The sequence below is a fragment of the Hippocampus guttulatus genome, chromosome 9, assembly GCF_054856545.1.
Source record: "Hippocampus guttulatus isolate MCC_2025c chromosome 9, RoL_Hgut_1.0, whole genome shotgun sequence".
NCBI classification, from domain to species: domain Eukaryota; kingdom Metazoa; phylum Chordata; class Actinopteri; order Syngnathiformes; family Syngnathidae; genus Hippocampus; species Hippocampus guttulatus.
In genome coordinates this window covers 17,735,972-17,754,850 of record NC_141269.1, presented here as the reverse complement: position 1 = coordinate 17,754,850, position 18,879 = coordinate 17,735,972, and the positions used below count along the sequence as shown (strand labels likewise).

At 40.6% G+C, this 18,879-nt stretch overlaps 1 protein-coding gene across 2 annotated transcripts; it reads left to right on the top strand.

Annotated features, from left to right (window-relative positions):
* Positions 1 to 128: 128 nt before the first annotated feature.
* Positions 129 to 5,350, top strand: LOC147200634 (uncharacterized). Of its 2 annotated transcripts, XM_086119484.1 has the most exons (5): positions 129 to 1,407; positions 1,485 to 1,609; positions 2,599 to 2,650; positions 4,021 to 4,098; positions 4,168 to 5,350. In XM_086119484.1, the coding sequence occupies exons 1-5, from the start codon at positions 1,113 to 1,115 to the stop codon at positions 5,133 to 5,135; spliced, it is 1,518 nt and encodes a 505-aa protein (XP_085975610.1). In that variant the 5' UTR covers positions 129 to 1,112; the 3' UTR covers positions 5,136 to 5,350. The 2 variants fall into 2 exon arrangements, with proteins under 2 accessions (XP_085975610.1, XP_085975609.1); XM_086119483.1 differs by having other exon boundaries at positions 4,021 to 5,350.
* The last annotated feature ends 13,529 nt before the right edge of the window (positions 5,351 to 18,879 follow it).

The window sequence follows — 18,879 nt, the reverse complement described above, 5'->3', positions numbered from 1 at the left end:
TGAATGAACACCTGCATGTTATCAGGTTTTGAATGACATTTGTGCATATCACAAATGATTTGGAAAAAAAATACATATACCAATTATATACTCAGTGATTCTATACAAATAGACAACACACCATGACTGCTTACCCTTATTGACTTTAATATGACTTATATGAATAAACAGAACAGTATCAATGAGAAATGCAACCGGTTGTGCTGCTTTATAAAATGATCCGTATGTAAACAGAAGTAAAGTAGCCAACATATTTTTGCACAAATGTAGATTAGTATTTAGTATTTGAAACTTATTATGATAGTCTTTTATTAACTCCAGTTGAAATGATGTAAACTTATTGTGGCTTTGAAATTAATTTGACGCCTGTGCCTCATGTATTTGTCACACAGTTGTCTCATTGTCTTCTGTAAATACAGCATTAGGGTTCATGGTGAAAATAAGTTGCATACGTGCCTGTGTGAGGTTAACATACTTTATATTACAACAAGATAGCAGTGATCGACAAACGTCAGGTGTACCAAAACAGGTTGATGTTACAGTTAATAGATTTGAATTAGGTGAATCCATAGTGGTCTGGACAAATTAGATCCTTGATCTTTTTTTATCAGTAGCAGCACTACCGTGGAAATTTGAGTTGTATTTAACAAAACTCAGTCTCACAAACCCTGTAGTGTGGTAGGGCAGCATTTGGGTTTCTCTATGGGAAACGCGTTTTTTTCAGGGCCTTAAGCGGCCACCGTATTACGTCACTGTCTAGCAACAAGAAGCTCGTCTGATTACCAAACATGTGTTTATGTATTGCAGTTTGATTTCTTGCATTGTGCTTGCTTAGGTGGGGATACCTTACAAGCATGCACTATTACGATAATATAAACCGCACGAATACTGCAGTTTATTGGTCAATGGGATCATTATTTAGCATAAGCTTGCTAAGATAAGGCAGGCAAGTATTCGCTGCTACGTTGACAACAAGCGGTATTCAGTCAGCAAGAAGAATCTAATAGTGGTGACTACGAATAGAAATCGTATGTGTCACATCGATCGTATGTGCCAATATTTATTTTCATTTTGGAACGACTTTTCTACGAAACGCACGCGGAGGTCCCGTCATGTCAGACTTGGATACCCTCGTTGTCACCTTCCAGACGCAGCTACTGGACTTGATGGAGACTGTGGTGAAAACGACGATGTATAAGGTCACGCAGCTGGTAGAGAATTGCTTTTTAGATGAAGTGAAGCGCAAGAGCCAGGAGTTGGAGACCCTCAGGATAAGGTTGGAATGCGCTGAGGTGAAATTAAAAAATCGTGGTGTGAAAGAAGGAAAAAAAGATGGCACCTTTGTTAAGATTACAAGTGATGCTGATGACAACACCTCAGAAGAAAGACTTGGAGAACTGCATGGTGGTGAGAGCTGACACAAAACAAGTACTTGGAAGTACTGATTTAAAAAAAACATGATTAATGAATGCTTTTATTTTCAGATGTTTTGATGTCTTGTGCTGGGAAAAATGAAAGTGACACGAGATGGACGGACAGCCCGATCTGTGATATAGAATCAGAGGCGGATGAACCGCTTGCCATTCTCACCCCAGAGGAGGGGACACATGTGATTATCTCACAGCAGACATGTAAAATCTAATGACACACAGGTTCACACGCTTCCTTTTTTTTCTGGTTCAACTCAGGTATTTTTCAGACAGACGTAAATCAGTCAGCATTTGGCAGCTTGGGGTTTGTAGTTGTTAAGCAAATTCCCTTGCCCATGACTTGCCAGTTGACATTGGACAAGCTTTGAAAAAAGAAAAAAGTTTTCTGTCACTGACTGCATTTCAGCGCCAGTTTGAGAAGCTGTATGACCGTACACTTCTCTTAAGCGAAATACAAGGTACACTAAAATACAAGGTACGCTATCCATGGAAAGTTTTTTGAAACAAGATCTGATTTGAACAAACCATGCAACAGGAGGCCTGCTTCTACCACCACTGTTGAAAACACTCTATTCATTGAGGAGACTCAACAACCTCGTTGAGCATCATAATATGCCCGGAGCCTTTAAACAGCCTGGAGTTGGTATGGATAAAACTTAATCACTCTCAGAAGTATGCACCAAAACATGCTTTTGTGGATGCTTACTTGTAGTGCAGCCCCACAGATAGACATTCCTTGGCTTTACGTTAATTTTGTCAGTGGTGATAGAAACAGGCCTTCCATTGTGCTCTTTGTTAAGAACATATCCTGTTGATAGAAACTTGCCATGCACAAAGTAAATTTTACTCCACGTCAGAGCAATGTGACGACCATAAAGCAGTGGCAGAAAAAAAATTCTTGCCAGGCATCAATTTTGCAATACTGCTTCAGCGTCAATTAGAGAGCCATGGCCAAAATGCTTACAAAAACTGCTAAATTCATCTCCTTAAGTCTGTGCAAATTAAACCCAAAACGAAATTTAAAAAAAGGAAGCCTATATTTCCTCTTGGGGAACCCTGTATACCAATTATAGATCAAACCACTTGTTTTTCTAAGGCGCGTTATGGTTATTGAAATGAAGAGAACGGTCAAGTGAAAGAATAATTTTGTGTTTGACCTTTTTTTCAGAAAATTGAACATGCTGATGTGATGCCAGCTATTGATGTGAAGGAAGAAGTCAGTAAGTTCTAACTTTCTTCTGCACATGGAAGAATGAAGTGTTACCCCAAATGGAGAGTGATGTACAGTTATTCAGCACTTCAAATTTAAAGTTTGTGGGGCCCGGCCTCTGCGGGCCCCTGTGCAAATGCGAGTGACTCACTAAACACACAGATCAGACGTATCCCATTAGTGACGACTTGCCATCAAAATACAGTGATTGGTGACATATAATCAAACAACTGTGTTTTCTCAAGCAAAACAATATATTAAAAACACTCACTGTAGAGACATTTCTAGCCCAAATAACAAAAAAAAGAAAAAGAAAAGCACTTCAGGTAACATTTTTTTTTGGGGGGGCGGCGTAGCTTGATGGTTAACGGCACGTTGTAGTGGTAGAAATAGGCCAAATTACTATAAATAAGGGTATGGCAATTGTGCCAAATTGCTACCGTTGAAATGAGGGCAGTTAAATACCAGGGAGGGGCGACGTGTTGTTCCTTGGTTGCATCAGCTCTTCCTCATTTTAGCCCTGACCCCCAAAAAATGGTGCAACGAAGCAAGTGAAAAAGAGTTTTCCGCTACTGTACCGTATATCTCAGCACTTCAGTACGACCGTATTTTCCGGACTATAAGCCCTACTTTTTTTCCCCCCAAATTTTGAACCTTGCAGCTTTTTATGTGATACGATTTATTTGTGGATTTTTACTTACACGCGTCAAGCCGTCCATAGATTTACCTTCCAACTAGACAACGATCTTAAACATAAAGCAAAACATATGATGAAATGGTGAAAAAGCAAATATGGTGTTAGAATGGGCAAGTCAAAGTCCACATCTGAACCCATTGAAAATCTGGAAAGATCTGAAAACTGCTGCTCATAAATGCTCTCCATCTAATCTGCCTGATTTGGAGCTGTTTTACAAGGAGGAATGAGCAAAAAATTCAGTCTCTGGACATGCAAAACTGCTAGATACATGCCCCAAATGACTTGCAGGAGGAATAGCAACAAAAGGCGGTCCTACAAATATGAACTAAGAGAAGCCGAATAATTTTACACACTCCACTTTTGAATTTTTCATTTCTAAAAAAAGTTGAAAATCAAATTTCACTTAATGATTGTTGATTCTTCACCTTTTTTATAAATTTATGTTTGAATATTTAAATGTGGCAAATGGTTAAAAAAAAAATCTAAATCAAGTGGCCGAATACTTTCGCCAGCCGTTGTTTTAAGCAATTTTGCCATCTGTGTGTGTGGTTATTTTCATATGTCTGATATGTGTCACTTGAAATGTACATGTAAATAGAAAGAAATCATATCCAATTTTTGTTCATGAAAATAATATTTATTCTTGGTACACTTGTAATTGAAACTCATTTTCTAATCCACAGATGAGGGAGGTTCTGATTCTGACAGTGCAAGTGTGAGGATACATGCTTATCCAGGTGACAGCCAGGAAACCGGCAAAGGTGATGTGTTTTTGAAGACTGACAAAGCAAAAGACCTCCAAATATCAAATGTATACAACATTCCCGAAGGCCTGGAGAGCTCCGACATGACCACACATCTGTCAGTGGAAATGCACACCGGCTGGACAGGCTTCACGCTTCATCGTCACAGAGTTAGACCTGACTGGAAGTGTCATCCAGCCAAAAGCAATTGTTCTTTACAGCAAGCAAAGGAAGAGCTAATAGACTCTGTTATAGAAGCTGACAGGAGGCATGTTAATACAAGCAGAGACCAGCTTTCTGCTTCCGAGTCTTCCTCCATGCAAAATCCCAACTCGCCAAGCGTTCCAATTAAGCAGGAGGATTTTGATGGTGGTGGTGCTGACTCTGGGCATGTGAGTAACAAGGCATCAACAAAGGCAGGAATTGCATCCTTCTCGTGTGCGGAAACGAAAAAGCCAATCCAGGAAGGAATAAAGCTGCATTCGAAAGATTCTACATGTGACAGACTGCAGGCTTCTGTGAAACAGGTCAGCCGAGCCTTGAAAAAGCCTCCTCCCATACCATCCGGTAGCACTGCAGCATTGTCTCAAATTCACTCTCAGACATTCAACGTAGATTCGCTGAACAAAATTCCCTCCACATCTAAAGCTGCGCCCCCTACCGCACTCTCAGTCCAGCGAGATCACCTTGCAAACAAATTACCTGCCACGCTATGGGTTAACAATAGAGCACAGCCTCCATCTGCAAACTCCCATCATGGATATCTTATATCCCATCCAGACTCTCATCCCGTTTTCAGGCACTCTCTGCGCTGTGGCCAGTGTGGGAAATGTTTCCTCCACCCTAGCAACCTTAAGGCCCACCTGCAGACCCACACAGGTGAGAGGCCTTTCTGCTGCTCTTTGTGCGGTCGCAGCTTCACCAAGCTGAGCAATCTGAAAGCCCATCGGAGAGTCCACACCGGAGAACGGCCATACTGTTGCTTGGCGTGTGGCAAGCGGTTCACACAAAAATGTAACCTGAAACGCCATCAGAGGATACATGTTGATGTATGATGGACAGGCAACGGTCTCCAAGCAACAGATTTTGTCTGCAGAGTATACTTAATTTGTGTTGAAAAGACAGGACATGTGAGGTTTCCTGAACAATGTCATGAACAAATATGCATTCTGTGAATATACGAATTCTGCCATTTCCATAGTCTGTACTGTACAGTGCTAAACACATTTATCTTATCCTCTTGTCATAAAGAGTCCATCCCGCATCATGATGTTTAAATGTGTGGACTCTTAATTTCAGAAGTGGCGTGTAGGCCGGCCTTCAATTTCGCCGACTTAAGCCAACTCTTCACTCATTCACTCCCAAAGACGTTTTTAAACGTCTTTTCAGACTTGGTCTAGACTTGGCTGGTACTGAATGAGTTTGACACTATCATGGCACCATTACAGAGACCACTCAATACAAGTGCAAACAACTGTACCACAGAAATTGTCTAGAGCATTTCAGAAACAATATGTAGCTAATAACATGGCATGAAAAAAATAAGGTTTGAAATCAAAGTCTGAGTGTCCCCCGCCTACTGCCCGAAGACAGCTGGGGTAGGTTCCAAGCACGCCCCGCGACCCTCGTGAGGATAAGCGGATGGATGGAGGAATCTAAGTCCGTGCTCCTGATAGTGCTGGGACCAGCAGCGCAGGCCTTTCTGGCACTGACCGCTCACACACTAAATTTCATTGTGCTCTTGCCATTTTTGCAGGAATACGAATGTCCAAACTGATTTCCATCCTTTTATTGCCACATTTGGTGCACTGGATTTCTTCGTTAGAAATTCATCGACCCAGGGCACGCTGGAGAGACTGTCTTCCAGTTGTCCTGGGAACGCCTTGGGATCCACCGGGAAGAGCTGGAACACGTGGCTGGGGAGAGCGAAGTCTGGGCTTCCCTGCTAAAGCTGTTGCCCCCGCGACCCGCCCCAGGATAAGCGTTAGAAAATGGATGGATGGAAATTCATCTGTCTAACATAACATGCCATTACAAAAACCTTTTTTCCTTTCCAGATATGCAAAAAAACAGGCCCGTACATGTGTCGTGAATCTGATTTTGCGTATACTTGGGCGCAGATTATAAACATTTCTACGCATTTATTAATGAATGAGGCCCAATATGCCAAAAAGAATCACTGAAATTATCGCTGCAAATTGCACTCCTGGGCTTCTTTTATTTTGTTTATTTTGCTTTATTCTTCTAGCTCAATAAAAATTGACACCCGGCAAATAAGTAAACATTAAGATAAGATAAGAAAACATTTATTAGTCTCGCAATGGAGAAATTCCCGATTCACAGCAGCAAAGTTATGAAAGGAAGAAGTAGAACAACAAAATATAGGAGCTGCTGGAAAGGCAGCAACTCACGCGGCGCCATTTTGAAGTCAAAATAATTAGCATTAGGCTAGCTTCGATCCCACATCAACATCACAAGTTTGGCACTATTTTTCATTCGGAATAAGGAATTAAGGCTGCGAGAGTGGTTTTTTTTGTTTTTACTGCAATTTTCTGGACAGAATTATAAAATAAGTGCCAATTTTTTTATTTTTACATCATTCCTGGGTTCTGATAACTTTTCAGCCTAATAATCTACGCATTTGATAGATAGCGTTCCTCCTAAATCCACAATAAGCAGTTATGTTACGTGCGAGTGTGTGTGTGTATGTATGTACGTGTAGATATGCGCATATGTTATATTCTTGATTATGATGCACCCCTCTGTTACTTGGCTCGTGCTGGTTTAAACCAGATATGTCTATGGTAAAGTTGCAGCCACAAATTGCATGTGGTGCAGGTGGTAACATTTTAATCTTGTTTTTAAAGGACAGAAATAGCTAGCAGAAGCTGTGACATGTTGTGTGTGTGTGTGTGTGTGTGTGTAAGAGAGAGAGCGCGAGCGAGACAGAGAGAGTATAGGAAGATAAATGTGTTTTCAAACAGTTCCTTTGTTGTAGATACGATCACCTCCAAAGAGAGATTTATGTTAGTTCCAAGGAGAAATCCATTACCTGAAGGGAGTGAGTGGGAAATACCTACACAACATACCCTTTATTTTCCCCACATTTTCTCTCCTTTTTTAATTGTTTATTTATTTATTTATTTTAGGTGCTTCAATACAGGCCTGTTTTGTATGGGGTATTAGGGTCACTGATAAGAAAACAAAAAAAAAAAAGACACAACTGGGAAATTGTTTGTGTGTGTGTGTGTGTTTTTTTTATCATCTCATGAACATGCCCGTTTCTCTCTCAGGCCAACACGGAAGAGCTGATGCATGCTTTTATTTCCTGTCGCTTGGATTACCCGAATGCTCTGCTCTCTGGTCTACATGAATGCTGGGCCATGTGCACCTCTCCGATCAGGGTAAATGGACATTTACTGTTGCAGAGAGCGCACATAATACAGAGACCGCTTGGGATATCTGGGGTCAACTGAGGAGAAGCCACATAGAGCTTGGAAATATGTCATGACACATCAGGGCCAGCAGTCCGAGACACAGAGCGACCATACATGACTCATTTTCTCCTTGTGAACGTGAATGTGTCCACTCTGTGCAGACAAGCGGGCGGGGAAGATGACCTCATTATGAACCTCACTTTATTTTTTTCTTTTTCCGGCATGAAAGGCAAGTACCACAGCTTCTCCAGTAATGAGCTTGTCACTCAGCCAGAATGGACATATTGGACACCAGAGCAAGGCCATGTCTCTACATTATTGGAATTCCTCTTTATTTTCTAGACTGGTTTCCTGCAACTAATGTGTGCGTGGTCAATGGAGGTTCGATGGTCAAATGCCTCTCTTTACCTCATGTCCATCACATTTGAACAGGAAAAACTCATTCAGCTTTAAATGTTGAAATCAAGGATAATTATTGGATTGAAGAGATTATCAATGTGAAGCATGCGCGCACACACACACACACTTATGTATGTTTATCAAGTTAATAAAATTTTAATTTACATCTGGCCGCTGACCAATGACAGACTGGCAAATTGTACATATAAAGAGAGAGGGGGAGAGGGACGGAAAGTGCGTGAGAGAGAATATGTATGTTTATATACTGTGCCTAAAGCATGAACCAGGCCATGGTGGATAAAAGGTTGGGGAACATTGAACGAGAACATTTAAAAACTATCAAAAATATCTATAAAAATATGTATTTTTTTTATTTGGAACACGTATTAAATGTTCACGTATTTTATGATGAATTGTGAGTTAATTACAGAAATCCTGCAATTATCTATGATTTAAAATTCATTTTATTCAAAATCCTCTCTCACTTAGCCCCATCTGCTGTTCAATCTCTGTCATTTTAGCAAACCTGTCTCCCTGTTTGACTGGGGCTATTGCACAGGCAGTCCTCAAAGAAAAAAACTGAATGGCATTAGCAGTTCAGTCAGCTGAAAAATTGCCGCCAAATCCCAAACAGCCATTTGAAAATGTCGACAGTGCTCGATGAGTGAAATGCAAGGCATACAGCAGCACATATGGTTTTATTTACTCAGACTTTTAAGGGATCAAGGACAGGGACCATTTCAAGTTTAATCATTGAAATCATTATTTTTTTAAATGTCCTTTAACAGTTTGGACAGGGGAAAGGAGAGAATAGTGAAAAAACAAATGGCAAGAGGAGTTTCATGTTACAGACAGACAAGAACCAAGCAACTTTAATTTGGTTTGTACTGACTATGACTTTTCCTGTGGGGGCTGGAGGCAGTGATGTGCACTGACTGGTGAGGCACTTTTCTGGTGTCAGCAATAGAAATATTAACTCAAAATAGAAGAATAGCCATTTTTCAATTTTGACCTTCATTCAAACATATCTTCGAAATGAGGTCAAAATAGATTTTTTTTTTAACCCAGCGGGCACGTGGCATCGAATTGACATTATTCGATGTTGATAATTGGATTTTGATGTCATCTTGTAGTTGAGTTGACACCAGATGCCCACTGGGAATATTTGTTTTTGAAACGTTTCATTATGTTTCTGTCAATACCAATACCTGTTCAACAATGTGGTGAGGAAAACAAAAGAATAAAGAATTCACTGCACAGTTTATATGCTTTCAAAACCCCTCAAATGTTGGAGTAGAGATGTTTTTGCTAAATTATGTTTTTCTTTTGGCCATTTCTACGCAATGTGTTCTGCCATTCTGAACAGCCTTTCTTAAATTTAAATACAGCACTGATCACAAATGTAACCTCCTCTTCTTTTCACGCATAACTGTCTTCATTAAATTCATCATTGATTTCCTTTCAGAAGGCTCTTTATGAACTCATCCCGTGCTTCGTGCCCCCATTATGGTTTTTATTAACCGAATTGACTGGGGAAAAAAGAAAGATACGGTCAGTAGGGGTCAGTGTTGTCCCATAAAACTAATTGAGCCCTCAATCCAACTTCAATTGTCATTGAGCTGCTGCTTTCACTTCTGATAAATGGTGTGCAAATCACACACACAAGATTTGACAGATGAGGTTTTTATTCTTGATTTTAATGTATTATTTTTAGCCCTTTGTCTGTTTCATTTCATTAGTTTTTCCGACCACGTAAATGCACACCAAATATCCAAATGAAAACACATTTGAGGCAAAGACAAACTAAAAGAAGACCGTGACTACAAAAAAATCGTCACTTTGGTTTGTGCTTTCCGCATTTCTGTTCTGTTTCTGTCACCTCGTGCACCTCGTGGAATGAACATTTTCGTTGATGAAGTGTTTTGTGTTTTATTGTGCGCATTTTGAGCATATATGCATGGGGGGCAAGGACCAATAAATCATGTGAATGCAAATGTATGTATGTGTTATCAGAGCGGACCGGCCAGGATGACTTAGACAGCTTTCGCAGCGTAATGTTCAATTTCTGTCTATTAAAGGTGCCCCCCCCCCCCTCTCGCTATATGGAATGGGATGCCATTGAAGTCATGAAAGGGGGAGGTGGAGTGGAGGGGGGTAAATCCGAGGCTAAATTTCCTCTGCCCGGCTAAGCCTGCTGCCACTTTCTGTACCAACTATTGACAGCCTCCTAGCCAGCAGACAGGAGCACGTCTTGCAATGCACTGACAGAGTGTGATACAGAGATGAAGGAGACTGAGGTTAGGGATAGAAAAATAGGCAACGGATTAGCTGAGCTCACATTTATTCCATTACCCGGAAATATAAACCGGAAATACCCGCATGATGGTGTTTGGCAAGATAGCCCAAATGCTTCTTGTTACACATAAATAAAACAGAAAAAAAACATGTCCAGAAAATTGACTGAGGAAGCATTTTATTAATTGTCTCTTGCTAGAAGCTCTGTGAATCGCTGTGAATCCACAGCACTGGAATTAAAAGTATCCGGGGGTATCTTTCGAGGAGCTTATTGCAGCATAATAATTAATCACCCCTGAGTAAACACTGCGAGGAATTGCTAAATAAATAATTGGGGAGAAATGTATAAATAATTTCCCTTCTTAATCTACGCCAGTGCACTTCCAGGTCTCCAAAGTGATGCTCATCCCAATGGAAAGACAGAGGTTGGCTGACTTGCCTGTTGGGGGCGCTCTTGGCATTCCGAAAAAAGCAGCTTGTTGGCTTGCAAACGGGAAAGGGCACGTTTGAGGGAGCGTTAAAAATAGTACATACATCTGCAAAACGGGCCTTAACTCTATTAAAAAGCATTTTGGAAAAGAATACATTCCTCATCAATGTAATCTACAAATCTGGGCACTTTCAAGAAATGAGATTTTTTTTGCTGCTTGAGCAATTGCTCAACATCCTGCTCTCAGGCTAATGTAACATGCCAGAGAGGCCACTGAGGCATGCACATTTGACTTTGGATGAGTTGGTTCTTACTATTCTACACATCATAAGAAATATACATCTCGTGATTCTCTATCGTCTCATCTCTCTCGTGCCTCATAGATTGTTTTCTCATAATTGTCTTCTTTTCTCTTGCTTCCTCGCCTCTCTGTCTCTCCCATTCCTTCCTGCCTCTGCCTCATATACAAACGACAACAGTTTGCTAATGAGAGTGAGCCGGGGCTCATTATTCAGTATATCATTAGCATTTAATTGCTCTCTGTTAATCCCAATAACTATCTCCCACAGTTTAATCGTTTTGCACTTTCTGGTCAGACCACAACTTTACGGTCTCTCCCATAAAGCGTCTCAGAAAGGATTTGAGGCAACAGTATTTGGTTAAATAGTCACATGTGAGCAACAATGTATCACTTTAGTTCCTCATTACTCACTATTAGTGGACTTTGGAGTCAGTGGCGGGCCAAGCTTGAACGACGCTCTGGGACAGACCTCTTACATCCGCCGATTATTTTTAAATGTCATTATGCAGATGAAAAAAAATAGAACTTTCACCGAGCATTTATTTTTTAGGGCTGCCTCTGTGGGACCGCACACATACCAGAAACCACCACTTTTTGGAGTGCCTGTGGTGTTCTACTCATTTTGTCACTTGTCACGCTATCACTGATTTCTTTTCTTCAGGCTTTTCAGTGCATATCTGTTTGGGTGTGCCTCCACCTTTCCATCCTTATCTTCCACACAGGGGTTCTATAAATTGTACGGGTCTAATACAACGAAGACGAGAGAGATGCTGACAATCTAGCAGGCAGATCTACCCCTATCATTCATCAGCTTAAACAAGGAGGCAGATTTGCACAAACATATGAGGGAATGAAAGCAGAGGAGAGAGAGAGAGAGAGAGAGAGGGATGGGAATACGTGAGATGAAAAAAGAGGGGGTGAGCAGTCACCCAACACAGTCATCAACTCCCTTCCATCCATCATCTGTCTCAGTTCAAAAACGGTTGCTGCTTGATCAGCATCAGTTCCACGTGCATGACACAGCGATGTTCTTAAATATAGGTGTGCTGGGGTTACAACTTTTGTATTTTTCATGGTAATTTTTATTTCGTTTTGACTTGGAAAAAATCAAGGTCGTTTTATAAGATTTGAGTGTGGTTCTGTTTGAATATTTTAGATTTTTAAAGCTTTGTTTTGGGTTAGTTTTTATTATTTATTTATTTTAATATAGGGCACATTTGTGGAGTGCGGCATAAAAGAAAAAGGTCACGAAGTATTGTGCAATCAAGTATCTTTTTGACCTTCCGTCTCTTGTGCGGGCATACAGCAATGCCGAAATGTACGTTTAAAATGAAGCCTGAAGGCTCACGTAAGATATCAACTGACCAAGGCGAAAACAAAGTTCGCAATCGAGTTAATTTCATAAGCATCAGATTCAGTTTGTTGTTTTCATAAATTTTTTTAAACCATTCATTTTCACTTTCTTTTGTTGAAGTGTGCAGAATTACGTGCGACTGTGTGCTTGATTAAGCACCTTCTTTTGTGAATATAGCTTTAGTTTGAGGTCACACTAGTCAGGAAAACAAAGACTATTGTTTCTGCACGCGCTTAAAAATTATTTGAGTGTTCATAATTGGGGGATAAACAGACATTTTCATTTTGTATTGGTAGCAAAACTAAAGAAAAGTTGGCATATGAAAAAAACAGTGAATCCATCCATTATCACGGGTTATTCACTTGAGGAGCACATGCGTGCTGGAGCCTAGCTGTCTTCGGGCAGTAGTCGGAGTACACAGTTGCCAGCCAATCGCAGGGCACACATAGACGAGCAACCATTCGTGCTCACAGTCACACCACGGGACAATTTAGAGTGTTCCATTAACCTGCCACGCATGTCTTTGGAATGTAGGAGGAGACCGGAGTACCCGGAAAAAACCCACACTGGCACTGGGAAAACGTGCAAACTCCACACAGGAAGGATTAGAACCCTGGACTGCTGGAGGCGGACATGCTAACTAGTCAACCACTAGTAAAAAAAGAGATTTGAGTGAAGAGTTTTGAGGAAAGTGTTATCATTCTGCAAAGTATGCATTCGTCATTGTACAACATGATCTGTCATCATATAGCACTCCATGTTTGTTTGATAGGTAGCTGAACATAAAATGATCATATTCACCATACATATAACTCGTTTAACAAGTGTGAGGAAAAAATACTTGAAAACACGGAATGTTACCATCATCTATGGCAAGGGTGCCCAAACGTTTTTGACCGAAGATCTACTTTTCGATCAACCAACCTCCCGGGATCGATCTGTTACCGCGCATACGCACGCACGTACACACGCACGCCATGATGAGCAACAGCCTGACACGGAGGCATGCGGCGCACTTTTGCAGCCTGTTAACGATCGTAGCTCACGCGTACCGTTTTAAAATGCTTCTCTCGGCCCTCCAGATTCCCATTCTTTGCCCGTCCCCTCAGTGAACTGTACAAAGCAAACTCTGAATGAGAATAATGATAACGATAAAAGATGTAGCGCAACAACTCTGATCACAAGCTGCAATTGCAGACTGCCAAGTGCTAACAACTTCCGGTGACGCAGTCACACGCCACCGTAGGTTAAAGATGACCCGCTTTATTTTAATTTATTTTGTAATACTTTTTGTGAAAGTGAGACTGATAGAATGATTAGGGTACAGTGTGCATTGACACAAAAAATATATATTACTAACATGCACAGGGACACAAATGTTTTGGGGTTTTTTTCCTCTACACCCCTCGGATCGATTTGGGACCAGTCCCTGATCGACTGGTCGATCACGATCGACATAATGGGAACCCCTGGTCTATGATGACAGTGAGGCAACATTTGATAGAGCACCCTTCACTGCTTTTGCAAAAACACATTGACATTCTTGTGCTTGATTGGCCTTGACCTTTCCGATTGTATTTATCGCTTCCACAAATATTGTCTTCCCCGCTTCAATGAGGGTGAATACCTCATTGCTAATCATGCCGGTATAGTTGGTCTAAGCATGCAAGAATGCAAGGTAAAGTGCGTGCTATTCGTACAGACTGTTTATAACTTCAATGACGCTAATGTGTGTTAACGGGATCGAATCAGTTTTAACTGTGGTTTCCTATGCAAGGGGTCTGGTTGCTATTCAGCGTTAATGTCCTGTCCAATGTCCTTTATCTGCTCGCATATCTTCTCCAAAATACCACATAAACCTTCCAAAAGTTTCTCAAACTCCTTTCCTGCCTCCTCTGGAGGAAGGGCACATGAACGATGCTTACTGCATTGACACTTAACTTTTTTTCCTCCTTCTCCTCACTGCTTTCCACCCAATATCGCTAATGAGCAACACTAGCTCTATTGACCCATTTGTGGATTTCGACAAAATCTGATCAAAAAATGCCTCAGGTTGCTTTCTTACCGCTCTTGGAGATGAAAAAGATTCAAATCCCCCTGTCCATCCACAAGCATCATTACCATTCCTCCTTGGTCTTTTTATGTCTCTGCTCAGATGTCATCCGACATAACCGCCTCAGCTTACTTATGCTTTGCCATCCCTCTCTGCTGGTTGTTTTTCCTTTTCCAGGCACAATGAAAATTGGGAACACACCTGTGCAGATCATTATCAGCAGGACAAAGCTGTTCCTGGAGCAAGGAGATGTTGAATGAGCAAAGGTCTGTTCCGCCACAGGATGATGAATCATTGCCAGTTTCCCTGATGTTGTTGTTTGATACATGGAACTATTTATTCCACTTTAAAGTCAAAAAGTGAGATTTTGTATTTCATTCCGTGGGCTGAAAGTAAAACAATGTAGACATCTAAATCAAATGAAAAAATGAAGTGTAAACGTTACATATTCACGGTATGGAGAGGGAGTGGGACAACGTCACTCGGTGTTTAAGAGTATTGCTGATTGTTTGGTATTTGTGTTTTGTCATTGTTGGCTCTTTGGGTGGGTTTTGGATCATGTCTATCTGGATTTATAATGATGGTATATAGCCGTTAGAGTATTTATTATTTTAGATTAGCACTATATCCTGCTTCATTATCATTATTAGTATTATTATTATCTTTGTATTATTTTTACCATGGATGAAGAATAGAGATAGGAATTAAGAAAAGATGAAGAAGGGATGGGATCTATAAGTCAAGACTTCTTCCCACTCTCTTTTGAGCACGGCAAACTTTTGTTTGGTTGAATTTGGCTAATTTTGCTTGTTTGTTGTTGTTGTTTTTTGTTATCGTTTTTCTTTTCATTATTTTATATGTTTTTGTTTTTCCTCATGTTTTCTTTGTGTTCAAATAAACATTCATTCAAATGCTAGGGGTCACTTGAAAAACAATTTTGACATTGCTTCCACAAAAGATAGTCTGAAGTCAGACTACATGGTGACATATTTTAAATTCAAACCCACTTTTAATTATTTCATTAAATAATTCTCAATTCTTGCTTTACTGCCTTGTGGAATTTTTGGGGGGAAGTTCTCACTGTCAGCAGTTTGAGGTAAACATGAATATTGACTCCATGCACCATCCTCAGGCTGAATTTGTTTCATTAGCAGTCCCAACATAGATGATTTTCATTTTCCTCTATTTTGTGGTTACTGTCACTCTCTGGGAACTTTGCTTTGAAGCGAGCAGTTCACAACACAGCATGATGCCATTTTTATGGGGGGGGGGGGGGGTGGTGGCTGACAGGTTTCATAAATTATTTTTAATGGCCGTTTTGACACTTTAATAAAATCTGCAAATATTGATGGCCCAGTCACTCATCACATCTACGTGAGGCCTTATTTAGCACAAATGTTGACATGATGATGCAACGTGTCTCTAATTAGATCAAACATCATGCCATCTGGGCCAAATGTGTAAATGTGATTGAATAGTTTCCCTGATAGATATTTGATAGAGCTTTAAATAGGTGAACTCTGACACCCCCTATGATTCTAATTGCTCCAGACCCCATACTGGGCCTCACATGCTGCAGGGGGCATAGCTACTGTTTGCTTTGTGTGGTGTTTGGCTTCATGGATGCTGTGCACTAATAGAACATTGAAACTCAAGGGGGTCCGGTAACACAAACGTACAACTGACAACAATATAGCTATCTCCCTGTGAAGTAAATGTCATTTTCAGAAAATGAACATGTCTTGAAGTTATTTCTCTCATTTCAACCAAACAGGCTTTTCCTCTTTAGCAAGGAAGTGCCCATTAAAAACAGAATCTACTGTAGTTTCTTTGAACAGGCTGACATTTGTGGTGATTATACTATATTAAATTTTGGGTAACTATGGCAACAATACTTCAAGCCACATTCGCTCTTTGGCAAAATTACAATATTGACTTATGAGTGAGTGGAGGAAAAAAAACTCATATACTGATCCAATTTTGTTTAGCATCTGGATCTATATCAAAAATCCCATTTAAAGCAAAAAATACTTTGTATCTGCGTACAATACGTCTGTTTGTTTAACGTACAGAAGGTATGGAAGGGTATGTTAACATACAGTATTTCAAGACTCAAATGTGAATAAAACACCCACTCCTCAATTACAAAGACCGCGAAGCAAACAAAAATAACCACAAACTGTGATTCCCCCCGCCCCCCTCCTTTGGAAAGGGCTCTCCGGCATAAACTTCAAATTCAAAGATGGCCACGGTACAGGGAGTAAAGTTTCTCCGGTCAACATTGCTGGTGTGCCAGCCATCTGTCATCATAACCGCTTGTCCAATTAAGTCACCAGATGCGTTTGTAATACTGCATTGAATATAAAGAATACATGGGTTTGAAGTACCTGTAGATATATTTAGTAACTCCTCATGCAATTTTAACGAATTGTCAATGGTTCATATGAAAAAAAAACATGAAAAAGAAACGCTGTTTATGTAATTTTAATATCGGTGTTGTAATGGAAACTTAGGTTGAAAGCTTTCGTGGATGATACCATCTCAAAAACAAACTATCCAGCTTGGTTTGCGTGTAAATTGAATGAACAAATAATCTGCTTCCTATGTTACCTGAAGGACACCATTTTCTTGTGGCCTATAAAATAATGCTCACAGTCCGCTGGATTGTTTGGTATGTCGCAGCATGGTCTGTGAAATTCCCAAGCACGCTAAACGAGCCTTGCGCCGGCCTTAAAATTAGGATGCACACCAGTTTTTACACCCTAGCGCATGTACAACGTATATGAATATAGAACCCAACAGAATTTGGTCCTTGCTTGTTGCCAGACATTTTCTCTCCTTTTCTGGTGGAATACAATCTTAGAGTTGAAAGCGTAATTAATCGATGTCTGCCATCTAGTGGGAAACACTGTAATTATAACTTTAAACAGCTCCACCAAAGAAATTATTTTTATTTTCAAAAATTAATCGAGGGCCACTCGGAAGATGAGCCGCCAGTTAGCCATCCCTACTCTTTCTTGTCCAAAGGTGTGAATATGAGTGTTCCCTGCCTCTCACTCAAAATCAGCTCGGATAGGATCCAGCTCACTTGCAACCATAGTGAGAATAAGCGATATAGAAAATAGATGGATGAAAGCATTATCGGTTTTATATGAATAAATATATAATATAATACAATATAATAATTGTCTTCATGCAAAGTGACAATTCAATCACTGTGCTAATGTGAATGGGGAAACAATGTCAAAGTGTTTCCCTTAGAAAGAGCGAAATCTGATCTGGTATGTCTTTTGGTAATGCAATTTTGGTTGGTTTTTTTTTCTTTCCTAATGGCATCTGTGTGTTTCTTAGCAAATATAGATGTGAGTGAACAGGCATTGAAGGTTGTTTTTTTTAAGGATACTGAAACTTGAGCATCTTGTTTGAAACTAACATCATCATTGATTCATGTGCACTCAACACCCATTTCAGGAATTGAACCTCTCCGGGAACAACTTGCTTATCCTACAAATGCTGTTTAAAATCTTCTGGGGATAGAAGAAAACAAAACAAAACAATATGCTGGGAACAGGCGGTGGTCACACTGTTCCTAATCTTAAAACAGTTGGGACCCTGTGGACTAGGGTCACCGACACGGTGCTGAAATCTGGTGATATTTTGGAGGTGGAGGAAGGCGGACTTGGTGATGGAATCATTTGATGACCCCGAGTTCATTCAACTCACTGAATGAGCAGAAGGTACAGCCCACAATGATAAAGATGATACAGGTATATACATGCAGTTGAAATCTTTCTTGTATGAACATAACGTCTTGGAGGTCTTCCAGTCAGGTTTCAAGACGATGCATAGCACGGAGTCAGCCCTGTTACGTGTTTCTAATGATATCCTCTTGGCAAATGATGCTGGAGACCACGTGTGTCTAGTTTTATTGGACTTAACTGCAGTATTTGATACAGTGGATCACAGTATTCTGCTGACTCGTTTGCAGCACTTGGTGGGCATTGGCGGCAGTGCTCTTGAGTGGTTTAGGTCCTATTTAGCTGACAGAACCTTTTGTCAGCCTTGGCTGATCTGAGTCACGCACTGCTCCCCTGTCATGTGGTGTTCCACAGGGCTCAATTCTGGGGCCTCTGCTGTTCTCGCTGTATCTGCTCCCATTGGGTTCCATCTTAAGGAAACATGGTATTCCCTTCCACTGCTATGCAGATGACTGCCAGATCTATGTCCCACTGAGCAAGAAAGACACCTTCTCATTAAGGCCACTCCTATCCTGTCTGGAAGAAATCAAAACCTGGATGGCACAAAATTTCTTGAAATTCAATGAAAAGAAGACAGAGGTGATATTGTTTGGTCCCAGTGGCCCTTGTACATCCCATCCTGTAGACGTGGGCCCCCTGTCTCTTTATCTTAAGTCAACAGTCTCAAACTTGGGCCTTAAACTGGACAGTGATTTCAAACTTGATCGGCAAATTGGTGCCGTTGTTAAATCCAGCTTCTTTCACCTTAGACAGCTGGCCAAAATAAAACCTC